At 45.9% G+C, this 22,004-nt stretch overlaps 1 protein-coding gene across 2 annotated transcripts in view; it reads right to left on the reverse strand.

The window, feature by feature from the left end:
* ADAMTS17 (ADAM metallopeptidase with thrombospondin type 1 motif 17) overlaps positions 1 to 22,004 on the reverse strand; it is a 343,861-nt gene that overhangs the window by 265,813 nt on the left and 56,044 nt on the right. For both annotated transcript variants that reach the window (XM_064569986.1, XM_064569985.1), the window contains exons 4-6: positions 18,535 to 18,707; positions 3,540 to 3,623; positions 2,642 to 2,799 (exon numbers count right to left, since the gene is read on the reverse strand). In XM_064569986.1, the coding sequence (XP_064426056.1) occupies positions 2,642 to 2,799; positions 3,540 to 3,623; positions 18,535 to 18,707 (415 nt within the window). The remainder of the gene's footprint in view (positions 1 to 2,641; positions 2,800 to 3,539; positions 3,624 to 18,534; positions 18,708 to 22,004) is intronic.

Raw genomic sequence — 22,004 nt, forward strand, 5'->3', positions numbered from 1 at the left:
CAGTACAGTAAGTAAGTCTGTTGGAGGCGGGAAGCAGAAAAGAAAGCCAGGAAACCTAACTGACAGCCTTCTCAGGCCAAGGGTGCATTCGCGTCTGCCGTCGGCATTTTGTGGAAAGGCTAATCCAGAAGTTTTGTCAACACTGATCTCAGTAACACTTACTGCCTCTGAAAAATAAAGGCGGGGGGGGCTACTCGTTCCCAAACCAAGACCACTTGCAAGTGCATCCTCGACCCAGACAAGGAATGAAACTGCAGGCAAAAGACGACATCGGGAAAGGTCTCACAAACACCAGAACCTGTACATTTTATCTAGTTTTGGTACGAACCACTTTCAAAGTAGTGACCTTGGAAGTTTAGTTGAACATTCCAAAGATGATGTTATTTAGAGCTCTTCCCTAGGACCTCACTTAATTAGCATTTGGAAAATCAGTCGTGCGAATTTACAGTCGTACGCGGACATGGTTCCCAAAGACTCTTCCCTGCTCCCCAAATCAAATCCGCTCTCAAAGGGTACTATCACCCCAACACTGCAATCCGCAGGGCCCATAGGCTTCAAAAACCACTTCAAAGTGCCTGGAGCCATGGCAACCTCTGGCCAGTGAGCACGAGGCGGCGGGGAGGGGAAGCAGAGCCACTGGGGGAGGTGGTACCTGGAGGCTCCCAGCACTCCCTGGGGTGGGCAAACCCAGATCCAAAGCAAGAACCGGCTCCTGCTCATCGCTTGTCCTTGGTGCCTGGTAGGGTACCAGCCGGATGGCAGGCAATCAGAATTACTGAATAGATGTCTTCTCACATGTCCCATTATACATTTAAATCACATCCTGTAAGAGCAGAAAATGCTCTCATAAGGGATCAGTGTGCTACAGAGTACATTTTAACCCTTTGGGGTGGGCGACTGATGCATCATCCACAAGGGTGATGAGGTATGTGTCTGGTGTCTGGGGATAGCAATGTTTTTTAAAGAGGAGAAAGTTAGGCAGTTGCATTGCCTGGTGCCTGGGGATAAGGTGCCAGAACTTTCCCAGCCAGCTTCAGAGCATCACTGGGCCAGGGGCTTACAGTACGTGGCTCAAGAGATACACCAGAGGGCCTTTCTGGCCCCTCTTAGAGGGGCAGGCTTTCTTAAGCTAACAGAATGGTAAAGTGCTCCTATCTAAAGCTTCACCTCTGAACTCAGGAGAAAAAAAAAAGAAAATATATAATTTGAGAAGTAGTTTCCTGAAGTTAATTTTTAAAATTCCTTAAAATTCACAATGGACAGATTCATAGCAAGTCTAATAACATTTTGATATTTTAATCTGACAGATTAAAATTATCAAGAAACACTTCTGCCTATTTTGTAAAGGGGGGTCTTGGTGTGAATACATAATGCATTCTACTTACATTGTGGAAGTAAAGGAACCCAAGCAAATCAGTTTTTCTCAGAGAGGTTTGAGACATAAGGGAAAAATGAAAGAGCCATATCCATATCTGTTGTGGGTTAAATTGTGTCCCCCAAAACAGATATGTTCAAGTCCTAACGCCTGGTACCTGTACCCGTGAATGCAATCTTATTTGGAAAGACGGTCAGTGCAGGTGTAAGCAAGTTCAGATGAGGTCCCACTGGGCCAAGCTGGGCCCTAATCCAAGGACTGGTGTCCTTATGAGAAGAGGCAAAGAGGGACAGAGGGAGGAGGCCACACGACAGGGTGACAGTGAAGGAGAGGTCGGAGCCATGCGTCTACAAGACAAGGGATGCCAAAGATTGCAGGCCACCACTGGAAGTTAGGAAGAAGGAAGCAAGGCTCCTCTCCTGGAGCCTTCAGAGAGAGCACGGCCCTGCCCACACCGTGTCTTGGACTTCTGGCCTCCAAAACGGTGCAAGAATACATTTCTGTTGTTCTAAGCCCCCCAGTCTGTGGTCATTTGTTACTGCAGCCCTGGCAAGCTAAAATAACGTGACTGCTGCCTGTGTGGAAGGCTGTCTCATTTCTGTGGTCCGCTGCGGGGCCCCTGGTGTCCCTCGCAGTCTGGAAAAGTCCAGCTCTGTAGTCTAGAAAGCAGCTCAGCTCCTTACTTGCAACAGAACGTGCATGGGAATTCCCCAGGCATCTCTGCCGACCGGTATTGCCCCAGGAGTGCCCCGGGGCTGGGGCCGTGCACAGCACATGGATGCCTACATGGACTCCCTCCCACAGGGAACTCGGGTTATCCACTCTCCCCCCAGTAGCATGCTCAAGCCAGTTGGGAGGCAGCCTCGAACACAGGTTAGCTCTTGCCTGGTGAGTGTTTTATTTGGTGCCCAGGAGAGGTAGTAGATGCATTTTCTTAGAAGTGTTAAGACTCTCGGGTAACCAGAATTTTGCTACTTTTATATTAATAATAACAACAGCAACAATTATGGCTAGCACTTACTGCATCCTTACTTTGGGCCAGGCACCATGAAAAGCACTTCCTGTGCTCACTGAACCCTCATAACTAAGGGTTAGGTACTGTAATAGATCCCCAATTTTACTGATGAGGAATCCAAGGCTCAGAGAGTTGGAGCAAGGTCTGATTTCCAAGCCTGAATTCTTAGCAAACTGTCCTCTTTTCCTCTCCAAAGAGGGACAGGTCTTTCCTCTGTTGCACGTGCAGCTACAGACCAAGTCCAGCCTCACCTGGTAACAAATACAGCTGCATCCACCGGGGGTGTATCATCCTTCCCTCCTGGAACCTGATTGTTGCCGAGGTACCGGGCTCCTCCGTATTCCTCATTCTGCCAGTGACAGAAGCTCTCCAGGGACCGCTCACCGTGGTGCCCAATGGACAATTTGGCCTAAAAGAAATTGGGGTCGGTGGGGGCAGTTAAAGAAGCAAACACCCAGGGAAGCCGGAGTTTATGTTCAGAATATAGTGTGGAGAGAGCTGCTCGATGGGACATCATTCAGTGATGTGCTTCTCCCAAATCCAACCCTAATGCTGGTAGGAAGGTGCCCAGTCCCAGAGAGAGGCCAGGGCCTTATTTGTAAGTTCAAGTGGAAGACTATGTTATTAAAGAAAAATATTCTTTCTTTTCTTTTCTTTTTTTTTTTTTTGGCAAACTGAACTGTATACCCAACCAAGCATCGGTCTCTTGTTTTTCAAGTTCATTGCCCGATTCTGCAAGTAACATTATTATATGGGAATGCATTCAACTCAAAGACCAGAAAACACTGCTACAGTGAATCCAAATTCAAAAGTATAGCCACTGGTTTCCAAAGACCTCACCATCTAGATTTGCATATGTGAGATGTGCTGGGAGGGTTGGAGGGAGGCACACAGGCTCATTGCTCAGGGTTCTCCCAAAATTCCAAGCAGAACATGTGCACACCAAGCTTCTAGTAACAATACCTGCCCTCCTCCCATTGGATATCCCCAGTCCCTGACCCAGGGCACACGGTTGCCATCTGCAAAGCCTGGGAGGGCAGATAAGACTGACAACCACCTACACTCCTCCTTAGCACTCCACAGCAACTAGGAAACTTCCAGACCAGTTACGCCGTCTATGTGCTCTGGTGGGCGTCCATGGGGACTTACAGGCCGTTGTCGTAGCAGGACGAGCTTGGTAACCTGAATGTTCACCTTACTTCCAAGGCTCTGGTGCTGAAACATATTGTATACCTGTCAAGAGAGAAAAGAGAATTAATGACATAAATATAAAAATTAATAAAAATACAGTGGTATCCTGAATGGGATCCTGGAACAGACAGAAGATGTTAGGTAAAAACTAAGGACATCTGCATTAACTATTGACTCTAGTCAATAATAATCAGTCAGAATGCCAAAAAAATAATCCAATGGGCAGAGGACCTGAACAGACATTTTTTCAAAGACACACAAAATGGCCAACAGACACATGAAAAGATGCTCAATCATCAGGGAAATACCCATCAAAACCACAATGAGATACAACCTTACACCTGTCAAAATGACTAGCATCAAAAAGACAAGAAATAACAAGTGTTGGGGAGGATGTGGAGGAAAAGGAACCCTCATGCACTGTTGGTGGGAATGTAAATTGGTGTAGCTACTGGGGAAAACAGTATGGAAGTTTCTCCAAAAAGTAAAAATAGAATTACCATATGATCCAGTAATTCCCACTACTGGGTATTTACCTAAAGAAAATGAAAACACTAATTTGAAAAGATGTATGCACCCCTGTGTTTATTGTAGTGTTATTTACAATAGCCAAAAAGGTATGGAAGCAGCCCAAGTGTCGATCGATAGATGAATGGATGAAGAAGTATACATATATACAACAGAACATTACTCAGCCATGAAAAAGAATGAGATCTTGCCATTCGTGACAATATGGATGGACCTAGAGAGTATTATACTAAGTGAAATAAGTCAGAGAAAGACTAGTACCACATGGTTTCACTTATATGTGGAATCTAAAAAATAAAATGAGCAAACAAAAACAGACTCTTAAATACAGAGAATAAACTGATGGTTAACAGAGCGGAGGTGAGTGGGGGATGAGTGAAATAGGTAAAGGGGATTAAGAGGTATAAACTTCCAGTTATAAAATAAAGAAGTCACAGAGATGAAAAATATAGCATAGGAAATATAGTAAGATTGTAATAACATTGTTTGGGGACAGATGGTGACTACACTTATCATGGTGGGCACTGAACAACGTATAGAATTATTGAATCATAATGTTGTACACCTGAAATATAACACTGTATGTTAATTATTTCAATAAAAAATAATACATCAATATTGGTCCATTAGTTATACCATACTATTATAAGATGTTAATAAGAGGAGAAATTGTGTAGGGGAACTCTGTACTAGTTGTTCAATTTTTCTATAAATCTAAAACATATAATACAAATGACTAAAATAGAAATTTTTTATAAGATAGAAATTATACTCATTAAAAATTATATTAATTAAAAATATTAAAACCCTGCATTTTTCCAGTACAAAAAAATCTAAAAAAGAATAATTACACAAAATTTAATTTTCAGTGTTCATGAAGTCTTTTTAAAACAACAAAATACACACACACATGAGAAATATGACCCACATTTTATTTAAAAGGCCTTCTGAGGGGCACCTGGGTGACTCAGTCAGTTGAGCATCTGACTCTTGATTTCAGGTCCGATCATGATCTTGGGATCATGGGATTGGGCCCCATGTCGGGCTCCATGCTCAGCGGGGAGTCTGCTTGAGGAGTCTCTCTCCCTCTCCCTCTGCCCCTCCCCCCATGCTCACTCTTTCTCGCTGTGAAATAAATCTTTAAAACAAAAAAAGGCCTCTGAGACCCCAAAATTCCCATAAATATGAATTCCCAAAAGAAATATGCACATGATAGAAAACTCTGAAATCACACACAGAGCTAAGCTGGAAATCAGTTGTTTAAAAAAAAAAAAAAGGCATAGAACAGCAGATTCCCATAGAAGGAATGGGTATTAGATAATCCTGATAGAAAACTCAAAACTCCCATTCTGGGTTTTTATGTGGGACATTTAAGGGGACCTTTAAGAAGGGGAAGGTCAATGCCTGTGGCCGTATTTGCCACATGCAGTCCTGTGTAATCTCTAACCCTCATCAAAACCTGTCAAGGTCAGTATCTCCACCACCCTCAGCTCATCAAGAGAAAGCCACCTGCTCAAGACCCACAGCTAGTCAACAATGACCCCAATTCATATGCAGGCTTGTCCAGCCAATAAGGCCACAATCCTCCTTTATGCCTGAAGTCCTCATTCTAACCACAGTGTGTCATGGAGACAGGGTTAGAGTAACAAAAGAGGATTTGTCCCTCTCGGTTTTGCACCTCTTGTTGGTAGAAGGACCTCAGTATCAAAAAAAATCCAAGGAAAGTGTTTCAAGGGGAAGAGAGGGAGGAAATCTCAAACAAGGCAGAGGAATCAAAGTTGACATGGACAGGGAAAGGCCCATTGAATGTGAGAATCCCTGGCTCCCTCTCCTGTAATATGGACAAAGCAGGATGAGGGGGGTATAATGGGATAGATCAGGTAGGTGGTAGAAGAAGATACGGAGAGAACAGGGATGAGAATCTTTTGAACACCTGGCGAAATACTTCTGCTTCATTGTGTCCTGGTTTTTCCTTTGTTTTTTCCAGTTTTATTGAGATGTGATTGATATATAACATTGTATTATTTTTAGGTGTACAACATGATTTGACATATATACAATATACTGCAAGATGATCACCACAAGAAGTTCAGTTAACGCCCATCACCTCGCATAGTTACAATTTGTTTTCTTGTGATGAGAACTTTTAAGATCTGCTCTCTTAGGAACTTTCAAACATATGATCCAGTATTATTAACCATAGTCACCTTGTTGTACATTATATCCCCAAGATTTATTATAAATGGAAGCTTGCACCTTTTTTTTTTTAAAGTCTTTTTTTTTTTTTTAAAGATTTTATTTATTTATTTGAGAGAGAATGAGACAGAGAGAGAGCACATGAGAGGGGGAGGGTCAGAGGGAGAAGCAGACTCCCCGCCGCAGGGAGCCCGATGCGGGACTCGATCCCGGGACTCCAGGATCATGACCTGAGCCGAAGGCAGTCGCTTAACCAACTGAGCCACCCAGGCGCCCAAGCTTGCACCTTTTGACCCCCTTCACCCATTGCCCACCTGCATCTCTGGCAACCAGCAAACTCTTCTCTGTATCTAGGAATTTAGCCTTTTTAGATTCCACATATAAGTGAGATCATACAGTATTTCTTTTTCTCTGACTTATTTCACTTGGTTTTGAAACTTTCTTTTTTTTTTTTTTCCTGATAGACACAATCTAGAAGGGAGAATTTTCCAGCAGGGGCATTAAAACTTTTACTGTGTTCTTTGGTACATCAGCCGCAACATAAAACAACAACCAGAGCAGACTGTAGCCACAGTTAATCAAGGCCACGTGAAGCATACAATGTTTGAGCATCTGTGTGACAAAGGAATTTAGCTGTGTCATTGCTTGGATCTTATTTTTCCAGTACAAAAAAATCTAAAAAAGAATAATTACATGAAATTTAATTCTTTGAAAACTATTATTAAAGCAAAAGAAAATCTTTGGGTAACTTAATATTCTTTCCCACAAGGAAAAATGGAACACATTTAGTTGTTCTGTTCTTACTCCACCCCACCCCCCAAATTTATTCCACTAAGAACAAAATAGTAGTCATTTCTTTTCTCTCGCTCTCTCTTTTTTTTTTTTTTACACTGGACCATCTGTAGGCCAATACTGAAGTCATGTCTTAATTACCTATCCCCAAACCTGGGTGAAGAGGAAAACACATAACTTTTTCCTTGTTTTGATATTTTGAGAACCACCCAATGGCTGCGACTCAGATTTTTCCAGTAGGATTGGGCCCAAACTGGAAAACCTCAATTCAAAACATCAAAAATAGGAAGAATGAAAACCTGCAGTTCTGAGGGAGAAAATTCAAGTCACAGAGGATTTCAAGGTGCAATCTAATCATCGCCTAGAATGTCAACACCAGCCAAAGGCGTTAGAGGATATTATTTAAGGAAGGTTTAAAGGAATAACACAGGGCGCCTGGGTGGCTCAGTTGGTTAAGCGACTGCCTTCGGCTCAGGTCATGATCCCGGAGTCCCTGGATCAAGTCCCGCATCAGGCTCCCTGCTCGGCAGGGAGTCTGCTTCTCCCTCTGACCCTCCCCCCTCTCATGTGCTCTCTCTCATTCTCTCTCTCTCAAATAAATAAATAAAATCTTTTAAAAAATAAAATAAAAATAAAAATATAAAGGAATAACACATACGCAATTTTCAATGGAACTGTGACATGCCACAGAAAAGGTGCATAAAGAACCTGCATAAAAGAGCACAAATTTCAGGAAGGAAAAACTATAGGAACAACCTCTCTTGGCAGAACTTTCCATTTCCTCCTCGCTGGGCTGATGACAGTTCTGTGCATTCTATACAACCACAACCCCAAAGGCTCAGTCGCTTCCCTTGGGGCAAATGCTCAAAAAGGAGGGAAGATGGAGAGAAGACAAAGCTTCCTACTTCAGGGGCTAGGAGAAGGGCTGGGAGATGGGATGGGGGGGTGGTTTACTGGGTACAGAGTTTCAGTTTTGCAAGATGACAAAGTTCTAGAGATGGGTTGCACAACAACGTGAATATACTTCCTACTGAACTGCACACTTACAAATGACTAAGACGGTAAACTGAATGTGTATTTCACCACAATTAGAATTTTCTGAATTAATTTTTTTTGAAAGACGCTTCACACTCTAGCGACATTCTCTAGCAAGCGCGAAGGCAGGCACTTCCCCTCGACGTGTACCTAGGGTGCTCACGTCCTAGAAAGCAGATCTGGGAGCCTGACCTCGGCCAGAGCACCTCGTCACCTGACGTGAGCCGTCCCACGTTCCCACAAAGCTCAGCAGAGCACAGGGCAGATGCACAGGATCTCCCGGGGGGCCCAGAGCCAAGCCCGGCAAGCCAGACGAAAATCTGACAACAGCCACAAACACAAAGCATCAGGCCCCAAAGACATGTACCGAAGTCTCCTCGTCTTTTTTTCCCATGGAAATTCACGCTCAGGAGAAGTCCTGGAGGCGGCGGCCATATGATGTTGAGGGAGACACCTGATTGGGCAAGGAACAGCCCGGCCAATCGTCTGGAAATTCTGTCTCCGGCGTCCAGCTCTGGCTGTGTCCTGGCAAGTGTTCAGAGCCCTGGCTGCGTTTGTCACATTTCCTTGGCAGCCCGGGGGCCAAGCCGGCAGGGAGGAGGGACCAGCTCCCAGCAGCACAATGTGGCTCTCCTGGCTGGGCGACTTGGGGACACGGGCAGGGAGGGGCGGACGGGGCCAGAGAAGCAGCAGCAGGTGACGGGGACACGTGGGGAGGAGCTGTGCAGAGTGCCCATGCAGGGTTCCCCAAGAACACCTGTGCTACTCAGGGCCTCCCCGGGGACAGACAGACTCAAATCATGTCCGGTGCCCATCCGGACCCCGGTACAGGAAAGGACTCTTTCTCCTGGACAGTGCCCCGGAGGGGGGCCCCTGAAGCAGAAGCACCAACATCACCCGGACATTTGCTGGAAATGCATTCTGGAGCCCACCCCAGAACCACGGAGCCAGAGGCCCTGGGGGTGGGCCTGGCCACCTGCCTTTTACAATCCCCCCCCCCTTGCCCCGGCGGCTTCCCCGGGGATGGCTTCTGGCGTGTGGGAACCAGCGAGTGCTCTAACACCGTGACAGTTTCTCTGGGCACCAGAGAAAGGCTTGTTGTCTGTTTCGCATGGTAATTGAGTAAAATTGATGCCATTTTTCCTCCCAACAGAACTCGACTGGAACATCTCACGTTTTCATTTCACTCCACGGTTGTTAAACACGCTAAAAACAACCAAAGCTCCGGCAAGTGGCCCCGTTTTCCAGTTTGGCTGCCCCAACCCCAGGTTTCTGGTGTCAACGCCACTGTTTCCTTCTGCAATTTGCTCTTTAAAATCTTCCTGCTCCCGTGTCACTACCAGCCCCCAAACACAGGAAAGCCAAGAGATAGACGTAAAAGGGCACGACAGCACATTTGGAACAGGGACAAAGCCCAGTCCAGGGGACCACGCTGCAGTCTGCTGCCGGCTCAAAGACCCAGTCTGGCAGAGGCTTCTCGCTCCGTGGGTACCTGTGCAGGTGAGTGGTTTGCTGGGGACCCAGAGCCTGGAGCAGGACTCCAGCTCCCTGGATAAGAGTCAGGCAGAGGGGTTTTTAAAAACACAAATCAGCGCATGCCACTCTTGTGCTTCAGCCCCTGCAATAGCTTCCGACCGCACGTGCACTGAAGCCCACCCCCCTGCCCTGGCGGACCAGACCGTGAGGTCATCTGGCTCGCACACCCCTCACTGTGCCCCCTCCCCATCACCCACCAGACACGACCTCTTTCTGCGCCCCCCAAATGCCAGACTGACCTCGGCTGGCTAGCTCCTTAGTGCCTGCCCCCTTCTAACCGGAACATCACTTCTCACAGAAGTGACCTGACCGCCTTGCTCACTTGCTATCGCCTGGATCTCTGTATAGCAATTTATAAAATCTGCACACAAATTTTACTGATTCGTGTGTTGAGCAAGCACTGTCTGTCGGTCCCACTACATAAGCTCCATGGGAATGGGACTGGTCATGGTCCGGATTCTATCCCTAGACCCTGAAAGAGTCCCCAGCGCACATGAGGTACCCAGTAAATATAGCTGAATAGAATTAGTGAGCTTTTTAACTTATTTTTAATCACAGTAAATACATGTAACATAAAATTTTAGCATCTTAACCACTGTTAAGTATACAGTTCAGTAGTGTTAAATGCATTCATGTTATTGTATGACGATCACCACCATCCATCCACGGAACTCATTCACCTTGCAAAGCTGAAACTCTGCACCCATTAAACGCTAACTCCCCATTCCCCCTACCCCAGCCGCTGGCAGCCACCATTCTGCTTTGTCTCTATGAATGTGACTACTTCAGGTGCCTCATATAAAAGTGGAATCATACAGTATTTTTCCTTTTGTGACTGGCTTATTTCACTTAGCAGAATATCCTCAAGGTTCATCCACGTTGTAGCCTGTGTCTGAATCCCATCCTTCTTTAAGACTGATGAATATTCCATAGTATGTATAAACCACACTCTGTTTATCCATTGATCTGTCCATGGACACTTGGGTTGCTTCCTCCTCTTGGCTATTATGAACAATTCTGCTATGAACATAGGTGTACAAATATCTATGACCCTAACTTCCCTTCTTTTGGTGTATATACTCAGAAGCAGAACTGCTGGATGACATGGTAGTTCTAAGTTTTTTTTGAAAACCACCAGTCTTGTTTCCATAAGGGCTGCACCATTTTACAGTTCCACCAACAATCACAAGGGTTTCATTTCTCCACATCCACTCAGCTTGCTATTACATGTACTTTTAAATAATAGCATCCTAACCAAAATGGTTGAAAGGCAGTGGGAGATACAGGCTTCCAGTTATGGGAATCAACAAGCCATGGGGATGAAAGGTACAGCAGAGGGAACACAGTCTGGTATTGTAATAGCGTTGTATGGTGACATAGCGTAACTCCTAGAGCTGTCGAATCACTATGTTGTACACTTAAAACTAATGTCATACTGTGTGTCAACTCTACTCGAAATAGATTCCTAGATAGATAAATAAATAAATAAATAATATCCTAATGGTAATGAAGCGGTATCTCATTGTGGTTTTCATTTGCATTTCCCTAATCTTCGGTGACACTGAACATTTTTTCTGGTGCTTACTGGGTCACTTCCAGATCTTCTTCGGAGAAATGCTTATTTGAATCCTTCTGCCGATTTTTAAATCAGTTTGGTTTTTTTTTTTTTTATTGTTGCTGCGTTTTAGGAGTTCTCTATATTCAGGTTATTATCAAATACGCATTTGCAAGTATTTTTCTCTCAGTTCTATGAGTTGCCTTTTGACTCCATAGATAGCGTCCTCTGAGGCACAAAAGTTTTTAAATTTGATGAAGTCCAATTTGCCTATTTCTTCTTTTGTTACCTGTGCCTTTGGTGTCATAGTCAAGAAGTCCTTGCCAAATCCAATGTCGTGAAGTTTTTCCCGTGTTTTCTTCTAGGGGTTTTATAGTTTTAGCTCTGATATGTCCAGGTCTTTAATCCATTTCAAGTTAACTGTTGTATACTGTATTAGTTGTAAAGGTCCAACATCATTCTTTTTCACGTGAACATCCAACTTTCTCAGCACCACCTGTTGAAAAGATGAACACTTCCCCTATCGAATGGTCTTGTCACCCTTGTTGAAAATCATTTGACCCTATTTGTCAGGGTTTATTTCTAGGCTCTCTATATATTTGTCTTTATGCCAGCACCACAGTGTTTTGATTACTTTAGCTTTGTAGTACATTTTGAAATCAGGAAGTGTGGAGTCCTCCAACTCGGTTCTTTCTCAACATTACTTTGGCTATTCAAGGTCCCTTGAGATTCCATGAGCATTTTTGGATGAATTTCTCCATTTTTGCAAAGACAAATATTGTCCGGACTTTGCTGCACTGCATCTGCAGATTGCTCTGGGTAGTACTGACATCTTAATAAGAAGTCTTCCAGGGGTGCCTGGGTGGCTCAGTCATTAAGCGTCTGCCTTCGGCTCAGGTCATGATCTCAGGGTCCTGGGATCGAGCCCCACATCGGGCCCCCTGCTCCGCGGGAAGCCTGCTTCTCCCTCTCCCACTCCCCCGCTTGTGTTCCCTCTCTCGCTGTGCCTCTCTCTGTCAAATAAATAAATAAAATCTTAAAAAAAAAAAAAAAAGTCTTCCAACCCATGAACATGGATGTCTTTCCAGTCCCTTCACTAACGTTTGGTAGTTTTTAGTGTACAAGTCTTTCACCTCTTTTGTTAGTTACTAAGTATTTGTTCTTGATGCTACTATAAATGAAATGGTTTTCGCAATTGCCTTTTTGTTCATTGTTAAATATAGAAATTCAGCTGATCTGTGTGTAGTGGTTCTGTATCCTGCTACTCTGTTGAATTATTCTATAAGTTCTAAAATTTGAGGGAGGAAGTTTTAGGACTTTCTACATATAGGATCATGTCATCTGTGAATAGAGATCATTTTACTTCTTCCTTTCCTATTTGGATGCCTTTTCTTTCTTTTTCATGTGTAACTGCTTTGGCTAGGATTACCAATATTATGTTGAATAGAAGTGGTGAAAACAAGCATCCTTGCTTTGTTCTTCATCTTAGAGGAAAAACTTACAGGCTTTCACCCTTGAGTACGAGATTCACTATGGATTTTTCATCTATGTTTTTTATGATGTTGAGGTAGTTACTTTCTATTCCTAGTGTGTTGGGTGTTTGTTTTAGTGGAAAGGTATTGAATCTTATCAAATTCTTGTTCTAAATCAGTTGAAATGATCATGTATTTTCTCCCTTTGTTCTATTAATGTGGTATATTACATTGATTGATTGCTGTATGTTGAACCAACCCTGCATTCTGGGCATACCTCCCACTTTGTCATGGTGTATAATTCTTTCAGTATGCTGTTGAATTTGGTTTGCTAGTATTATGCTGAGGATTTTTACATGAATATTCACAAAGTAAATTGTATTTTTTTAATTCATAAAGAACTGTAGTATTCTTTTCTTGTAATGTCTTCATCAGACTTTGTAAAGGCAACACCAGTCTCTTAGAAAGAGTTAGGAAGTGTTCTTTCCTCTTCAGTTTTTTGGGTGAGTTTGAAGAGGACTGATCTGTTTGTTCTTTAAATGTTTGGTGTAATTCATCGGTGAAGCTGTCAGGTCCAGGGTATTTTTTGGTCAGATTTTTGAATCTATTGATTCAATCTCCTTACTAGTTCTAAATCTTCCAATTTTCTATTTCTTCATGATAAAGCCTTAAGTTTTGTGATTCTAGGAATCCAACCAGGTCATCAAGGTTATCCAATCTGTTGGTGTACAATGGTTTATAGTACTCTCTTATAATGTCTTTTACTTCTGTAGAATTAGTAGTTGTGTGCCCACTTTTGTTTCTAACTTTAGTAATTTGAGTCTTCTTGTTAGTCCCTCTAGCTACGGGTTTGTTGATTTTGTTAATTCTTCTGAAGAATCAGCTCTTGGCTTTGTTAATTCTGTTTTTCTATTTTTTATTTATCTCTGTTCTAATCTTCATTATTTCTTTCCTTCTGCTAGCTTTGAGTTTAGTTTGTTCTTCTTTCCCTAGTTCCCTAGGTTTTAAAGTAAGGTTGCTGATTTGAAATCTTTTTTGTTGTTGTTTTTTTTAATGTGAGCATTTACAACTATACATTTCCCACTGAGTACTACTTTTGTGGTGTTCCGTAAGCTTTGATGTGTTGCGTTTTCATTATTATGCATCTGTATGTATTTTCTCATTTCCCCTGTTATTTCTCCCTTGACCCATGGGTTTAGAGTATGTTAATTTCCACATATTCGTGGATTTTCTAGTTTTCCTTCTGTTACTCATTTCTAACTTAATCCCACTGTGGTCAAGAGAAGATACTTTGTATGATATCTTTTAAATCTGTTGAGACTTAATCTGTAGCCTAAGATATGTTATATCCTGGAGAACGTCCCATGTGCCCTTGTAAATAAGGACTGTTGTTGTTATGGAGGATTCTGTCTATCTGTTAGATCGAATTGGTTTACTGTGTTTGTCCAAGTCCTCTATTTCCTTACTTATTTTCTGTCTTGTGGTCCTATCCGCTATTGACAGTGGCGGGGTGGGGGGCGGTTTGAAGTCTCTATTATTACATAACTGTGTGTCTCTCCCTTCAATTTTACCAATTTCTGCTTCACATATTTTGATGGTCTGTTACTAGATGCAAAAAGATTTAACAACGTTATGTTTTTCTTGCTGTACTGAAACTTTTTTTTTTAATATATGGATCCTTCTTTGTTCTTTTGGTTAAAGTCTAGTTTGTGTGATATTACTATAGCCACTTCTGCTTTCTTATGGTTACTATTTGCGTGGGATATCTTTTTCCATCCTTTTGTTTTCAACTTATTTGTGTCTTTGGCTCTAAAGTGAGTCTCTTGTAGACAGCATATAGTTGGATATATATTTTAATCCACCCTGCTTTTTTTTTTTAAGATTTTATTTATTTATTTGACAGAGAGAGAGAGCACAAGCAGGGAGAGAGGCAGGCAGAGGCAGAGGCAGGCAGAGGGAGAGGCAGGCTCCCCGCTGAGCAGGGAGCTCAACGTGGGACTGGATCCCAGGATCCTGGGATCATGACCTGGGCGGAAGGCAGATACTTAACCAACTGAGCCACCCAGGAGCCCTCATCCTGCTGACCTTTTCACTGGAGAATTCAATCCATTTGCATTTAAGATAATTACTGATAAGGAGGGACTTACTTCTGTATTTTACTATTTGTTTTCAATATGCTTTATAGCATTTTTTGTCCCTCATTTCCCGCATTACTTTGTGTTTAGTTGATTTTTTTATAGTGAAACTTTTTAATTCCTTTCTCATTTTCTTTTTTTATTTTATTATTTTTCTTTTTAGAGAGTGAGTGAGTGAGTGGAGGGAGGGGCAGAAAGACAGGGAGAAAGAGAATCTCAAGCAGGCTCCCCCACACCCAGCTCAGAGCCCCATGTGGGGCTCAATCTCACAACCCTTGAGATCATGACCTGAGCCAAAATCAAGAATCAGACACTTAACCAACTGAGCCACCCAGGTGCCCCTCCTTTCTCATTTTCTTTTGTGTATATTCTGTAGCTATTTTCTTTGTGGTTACTATGGGGATTACATTTAACATCTTAAAGTTACAATGCTCTAAATTGAATTTATACCAGCCTAAATTCAATAGCATAAAAAAATCTCTGCAAGATGGCTCTTAAAAAGCAAATAAATATGGAATTATAACTCAAGATAAGGACCAAGTGCAAAAGCAGACTGCTATGATAAAGAAAACAGGGGTCAGCAAGGAGAGCCACTCTGAGGGGACATTTACCCAGAGTGCTCAAACATAGAGAAAGCTAGCTTGATAAGGAGTGGGGAGAAGAGCATTCCTGACAAAGAGAGACCACGAGTCACAGAAGAGCTTGGGGCACCTAAGAAACAGGGGTCCACATGGCAGGAGTTCAGTGTTGATGTGGGGAAGGGAATCAAGTCCAGGAGAAGCAGGTGGTCCCAGTTCCACAGCCTGGGAGGGCCGTGCAATACAGGGAGCACTCCCCATCAAGTGCACAGGAAGCCACAGAAGGGCTTAGCGCTGCTAAGTAACGAAGTCCTAATTCTGTTGGATGAAGCTCTTGCTGGCCATTCTCTGGCAAGGAATCAAGAGGAAAGAAAACGAACGTGAGGAGCCCAACGAGGCAGCTCCGGCAGTCTCCAAAGCCAGAGATAACGGAGGGCAGTCCAGGGTGGAGATGGAGAGAAACAATGGGCCCCAGACAGGCCTGTGACCTTGAACAGGTGAGACCGGAGTCCCTCAGCCCTGGCTCTGAGTGCCTGCCCTGCCGTGTCCTCGCTCACTGGCTCTGCACCTTGACTATGGCACTCCCTGCAAGCTTCTATTTCCTTCTCTGTAAGATGGAAATATAATGAAATCCACCGGGTATGAGGAGGAGAAATAACCCAGCTACTCATCACGGACGTGCACTCCTTTCCTTCCTCTCAGACATGTGCCTCTGGTCAGTGCTGATCTAATTCAAACACACATCACAACCATGAGAGGCTATGAAAATTGTAAGCAAACACGTGACACCCAATTCGCCCAGCTTTGAACGTGTTACCAAGTCCCTATGAGTGCCCAGGCCTGCCTTGGGGACAGGAGCCTGTCTAGATTTAGCCTCAAGGGTCCGAGCGGCAAGCGTGGGTGGGCAGGTATCTACCCAGAGGATGTTGGCACCCAATGATGCTACCTCCCGCAGCCTGGAGAGAAACATGTTGCAAGGAAGGTAGCAGCTGCTCCAGCAGATTCCCTTCCAAATCCACCGAAGCTAGGGAAACAGAGCCAGTTCAATCCTGCAGGCCCACAGTAAGCACTCTGATGGGAGAGAGGTGAGCTGGTTGGCCTCACCTCCCTGCTCACTGCACCTGGAGACCTGTCTAATGACAGGGCTCCTCATCCCCACCACAGTCCTTTCCCATCCTCCTGGCTTAAAGAAGATCTCACTTCCTAACGGAAATCCCTAGGCTAAAACAGCCACAGGAAGAACAGAATTCTTTGGATTTTCTTTTTTCTTTTTTTAAAGATTTTATTTATTTATTTGAGAGAGAGAGACTCAGAGAGAGAGCACACGAGAGGGGGGAGGGTCGGGAGGGTCAGAGGAAGCAGCAGACTCCCTGCTGAGCAGGGAGCCCGATGCGGGACTCGATCCAGGGACTCCAGGATCATGACCTGAGCCGAAGGCAGTCGCTTAACCAACTGAGCCACCCAGGCGCCCTCTTTGGATTTTCAAAACCAGGGTTTGAGGACCTAGAGGATGGTAGTGGTGGAGGGTGGTCTTGTTCAAAACAAGGTACCACGTCTGCATACAACTTGTCTTTAAGTTTTCTGAATGGCGACCCACCACGAGAGCCACAGAAACCAGCTCCCGGTGAGTCTGTGTAAGTGGGTCAGGAGACTCTGCTCTCATTTGCTTTCTGGCCTCATCAGACTGGCCAAGAAACCCCACCGGAGGTGACTGGAGGGTTCGGTATTAGCGTACACATGCCAGATGCCCTTCACCACAGTGGCCCCGCTCTTATTGGGTAGGCCTCATCAGGAAACATCTAAATCCCAATTTAATGGGGTTGGCCCCAGATCTGCCCTCGGCAATGGGATCTGGAGCCTCCAACTTCTTCGTCCAAGCAGCGGAAGGGGAGTGAAGAGTGCTGAATGAAAGCCAAGCATGGGGACCACTGGGTCCCTGTCCTTCCGTCTTACAGCCGTGGGGGGCTTGGGGGCTACATCGCCACGTCCCACCCCCTCCCTGCCTGTGATACCACAGCGGCCCCTGCCCCGACGATAAAATTATGAAAACAAATGTCAAAGCGGAAGCTTTGCCTCATTACTGCTTGCGCTGCCGTAATGAGTGTTTATTCCTGGCACCTGTGCTCTGGACAATTAAAAAACATAAATGAGATGAAATGAACTACAGAGGACAGAGGCTGCTGTGGAGCCAGCCCCACCAGCCCTCCTCCCGGGTGTCCTCCGGGCAGACGGAGGCACAGCAACCCGTCATTAAGCAGCCACCGGGAGGACTCGGGTTTGTGCAGACGAGGAACACGTATTTCTCGGAGGCCAGGTCCCCGCGTGAGCCTCCCTGCCCCACCCCCCCTCCCCCCCTCGCAAACTCTTACTCTTCTTCAGCCCAAAGGTCAGCTCTGCCGGAAGACTCCACGCTGTGGGATGATCACTCGGCAGCCCTGCCCCCGGCCCCCAGCGGTCCCTGCCCGTATTTCTACTAGAACACGGGCGTTTTATCTGTCTGCGCATAGCACTGCCTTCCGAGGGAAGGACCAGGTCTGTTTCGCACCTGTATCCCCAACACCTTAACACAATGCCAAGGGTCTTCAAAAAATGCTCGTCAGGAGAGTGGGTGGATGGGTGGAGTGGGGACGCATGCAAAAGTCCTTCCGTGTCTAAACTTTGAGGAGTGCAGCCCCTCCCCCCTCACCAGTCACGTGGTTTCCCGCTATCCCCATTCATCAAATCAGAGGTAGACACCGGCTTCGCGGCTCCTTCCCCGTACCTGCCGCCAGACAACCTCTCCCCCGACTCTCCTCCAGCCCTCACGGCGCACGGCGAGAGCTGATTCACATTCAAGTGTGATCCTGATTCCTTCTACTAGACCACTGACTCCTTAGAATAGGGACTGACCCGCTCAACTTGGAATCCCCCTGGGACGGGGCCTGGCACTTAGGCACGGTCTTGGCAAACCGCTGGTAAGGAATGGCAGGCGGGGCAACCACTGAGCAGCCCCCCGAGCTGAAAGTACACACGAGGGCAGGGTCGCGGCCGGGCCCTCTCCCGTGGGACAGGGCTGTGTCTCCATCCCCCAACCTGGGGAAAAGACAAGGACAGAGCACTCATCCAGGACCCCGACAGGAGACTCACCATGTTCATGACGGTGAGGATGAACCTCTGGGCGGCCTCTGCCCCGTGGTACTGCACCATGTCAGCATCGGCCACCACCAGCGTCTCCACCGTGTGCTCGCTGGTCAGCTGGATGGCGTTCCTCCGCTCCCGCCAGTCCTGGGACGGCCTGCCCTTCCTTGGCTTCTTCTTTTCTAGAAAACGACAGAGACATCCATGCAGGCCTTGGCATTTTGAGTTCTAAAACCAGTGAAGCGGCCTCCTGCTGAGCCTCCCACAGAGAACGGTCAATCTCCAGGGGCCAGGAGAGCTGGACCTCCACCATCCGGGGCGGGGGGGGGGGGTGGGGTGGATCCTGAGCTCACTTCCTACAGGGGGAGCTGAGGGGCAGAAGGGGGCTCACATCTGTCCACATCGCAGCTGAGGAGGCCAATGGGACTGAACATCAGGGAAGAGAAAACCTGCCCCATCAGAGGAGAGCGGCCAGCCATGCAAAGTCAGCGGAGGGAAAGGAAGCCCAGGCCCACTGGGGAGAGATGGGAAAGCGCCTCAGGTTAATGGCAGAGACCCAGCAAGCTTTCTGAAAGGGCTAACCCCACTGTTGACAGCTGGGACCCGGGGAGGTGGCACTCTGGCCACTGTTCTGACGGTCACGAAAAAGGAGCCATAAACATTAATAATCACAACAAAGCATTATTTCAAAGAAAAACAAAACAGCATCAGAAAAGAAAATCACCTGACACGCACATCCCGGCCAAGACAGGTCCTTTCGTCAACCCAGGGAAGGGTCATTGGCAATCCTCTGCTGACTCTTTAGATAAACTGATTCCCTATCAGATCTGATCGTTGTTATCAATTAGAGCCCAAATCAGAGTGTCTGGGCAACTCCAAGCTGCTAGGTGAGGGTGACGTAGGCTTTGCTGATGAAAACCCCTCTGACCAACGCTAAAGGCTGATATGAATAGCACGCATTTTCAGGATCCAAATGTATGTAAATAGAAAGGCACTTCTTAAATTTGATAACTATTATTTCCATGTTGAGCACTAGACCCTAGAGAGATGACAGGTGTCATCTCTGCTACAATTTCCACACAGCAAACCCAGCCTTCATATGCACCAACCAGCTTCATAGTGATCTGATCCTTCCAGAGCCAAAAAAGCACACTGTGAAACAGCCTGAGATACGGGTCATCATGAACAAACAAGAATACTCTGTACCATGTAATTTACAACTGTGAAAACCAAAAAGCAATCTAAGTATCCAACCACAGAGAAAGCCAGCCATGGTAAAATGGTTTGCAGCAGGAAAGGCACGTTTGTGACAATTACTTAGCAACATAGAGAGAGGCAGAACTAAATCTGTATCTATAGTTGAATTGCGATTTTGCAAAGATTTAGCACACAAGTACCCTTGGGCCCCCAAAGGGAATAAATAAATAAGTAGACAGATAACCAACCAACGTAGGTAGAACGTAACTAAAATGTGAATGGTAGGGGATATGTGATCTTCGTTTTCCTTTTTTTCTCTGTATTTCCCAAGTGTATACAATGAACCAGAATTACTTTATTTAAAATAATGATGTTGAGTTTGAGAAAAACACAGATGTCACTTTTACACTCTTCACAACAATACAGAAGGCATCGGGGAGCTTGGTACGTTATCGGATGAGCTGCAGAAACACAGGATGAAAAGCATGAATGCGTCGGTCCTGTCTCTCCTCGCCCAGAGCCAGATCTACCTCCCATCAAGACTTCCAGGCCTCAGCAGTGGAGTGAGGGAAGAGTCCATGCTAAGTCGAAAGGCCGGGTCTCCGATAGCGCTGCCTTACACATGGGCAGAATGAAGAGGCTGCTTGTCCAAGGTCTCTTTGTAAACCTATACCCACATTCAGCAACCCATTCATCTCTGACCACGAGGAAGGAGGCACAGGGGTGATCTCCACATTCTGGGCTCAGGTGCTTGCTTGCCAGGTGCTCCCTGCCTGGATCAGGCTGACCTGGATTTTGTAACAAACCACCTTGCTCCCATTTCAATGCAGTGGAAGTGAAGGGCCACCCAAGTAAGCATTCTGTTGTCATGAGCACAACCACGTTCTCCCAGCCACGTGCTACTGCAGGTCCAACTCCTAGTCTCATCTGCAGATCCCCCCCCCGCCCCGCCCCAGGGCTGCTCAGCACTTACTTTTGCACAGTGTCCTATGTTTTCAGGTTCTTGTGTGGAAAGAGCTATATTTTTGGCAAGGTCCAGAGGACACATTAGTAATCTGTCCCTGGAAGATGGTGAACTTGGACCATGTGAGCTGAGCAGTCTCTGAGAGAAGTAGCCCATCACTCCCAGACCAGATCAACATGCTGCACTGGGGGGCGCCTGGGTGGCTCAGTCGTTAAGCGTCTGCCTTTGGCTCAGGTCATGATCCCGGGCTCCTGGGATCGAGCTCCACATCAGACTCCCTGCTCTGAGGGGAGCCTGCTTCTCCCTCTCCCTCTGCCTCTACCCCTCCCTCTGCTCATGCTCACTTGCTCGCTCTCTCTCTCATAAATAAAATCTTTTAAAAAATACTGCACTGGGCATCATTCTTTAAGTACAAAGTAGGACTAATAAGACTTACCTCTCCCTCCCTGATGGACCACAGAGAGCTAATAAACAGGGTGTCCTACAGGGTGAAATGCTATGGTTTGACACGTGCCCAGAATACTAATAGGTAAAACACAATGGTCAGGAGCTCTGGGTTTTTGTGTTTGGTTTTTTTTTTTTTTAATTTTTTAATTGTTTTGCTCTGATTTTTAAAGGATTTTCACTACAACTATCCCATGTAGTTCCCTTCATGGCCCCCAGCCCCTGGCCTAGCACATGGTGTGGCAGGAAATTCACTGGATAAATGCACCCACGGATGGATGGGTGGATGGATGGATGGATGGATGGGTGGATGGGTGGGTGGGTGAGTGAGTGAGTGAGTGAGTGAGTGAGTGAGTAAGTGAGTGGAATCCCTGTTTCCCACATCACAAAGCCGAAGTCAAGCACTAGGCAGTGGAGATTTCGGCCCTAGAACCCAAAGCTTCCCCCCCTCTGCTCTGACTCTCCCCACCTGCTCGGCCTGTGTGTGCCAACAGGCTCCTCACTGCCCTCTGAGCGTCAAACCTAACAGTAGGAGGGCCAAAGAAAGCTCAGCAGGAAAGGGTTCTGGATTGAGCATCACGAAATCAATGCTGCTGCATCAACCTACCCAGGTGCAGGTCCTACCCAGGAAGACGGGGCACAGATTTCTGAGCAGCCCCCACTGACCATGCTCCTTCCGCTTGGAGAGTCTCTAGCTTGTTCCAGGCCCTCCAGCAGCTACGGGGTAATTATCCCTCCCAGCTGCCTGGGGCCCGTCGCGAGGCTGTCTGCATTCCCCTTGCTGAGCATTGTTACTTGGGGCTGTCAGGCCAGAACCACACTAGGCTGGCTGGTAACGCGCACCCCGGTGCTCTGTCCTGCCCCTGCACCCACG

This window comes from Mirounga angustirostris, unplaced genomic scaffold (genome assembly GCF_029215605.1).
Source record: "Mirounga angustirostris isolate CCGP_5_RB_7025 unplaced genomic scaffold, mMirAng1.0.hap1 SCAF_9, whole genome shotgun sequence".
In the NCBI taxonomy this organism is placed as follows: domain Eukaryota; kingdom Metazoa; phylum Chordata; class Mammalia; order Carnivora; family Phocidae; genus Mirounga; species Mirounga angustirostris.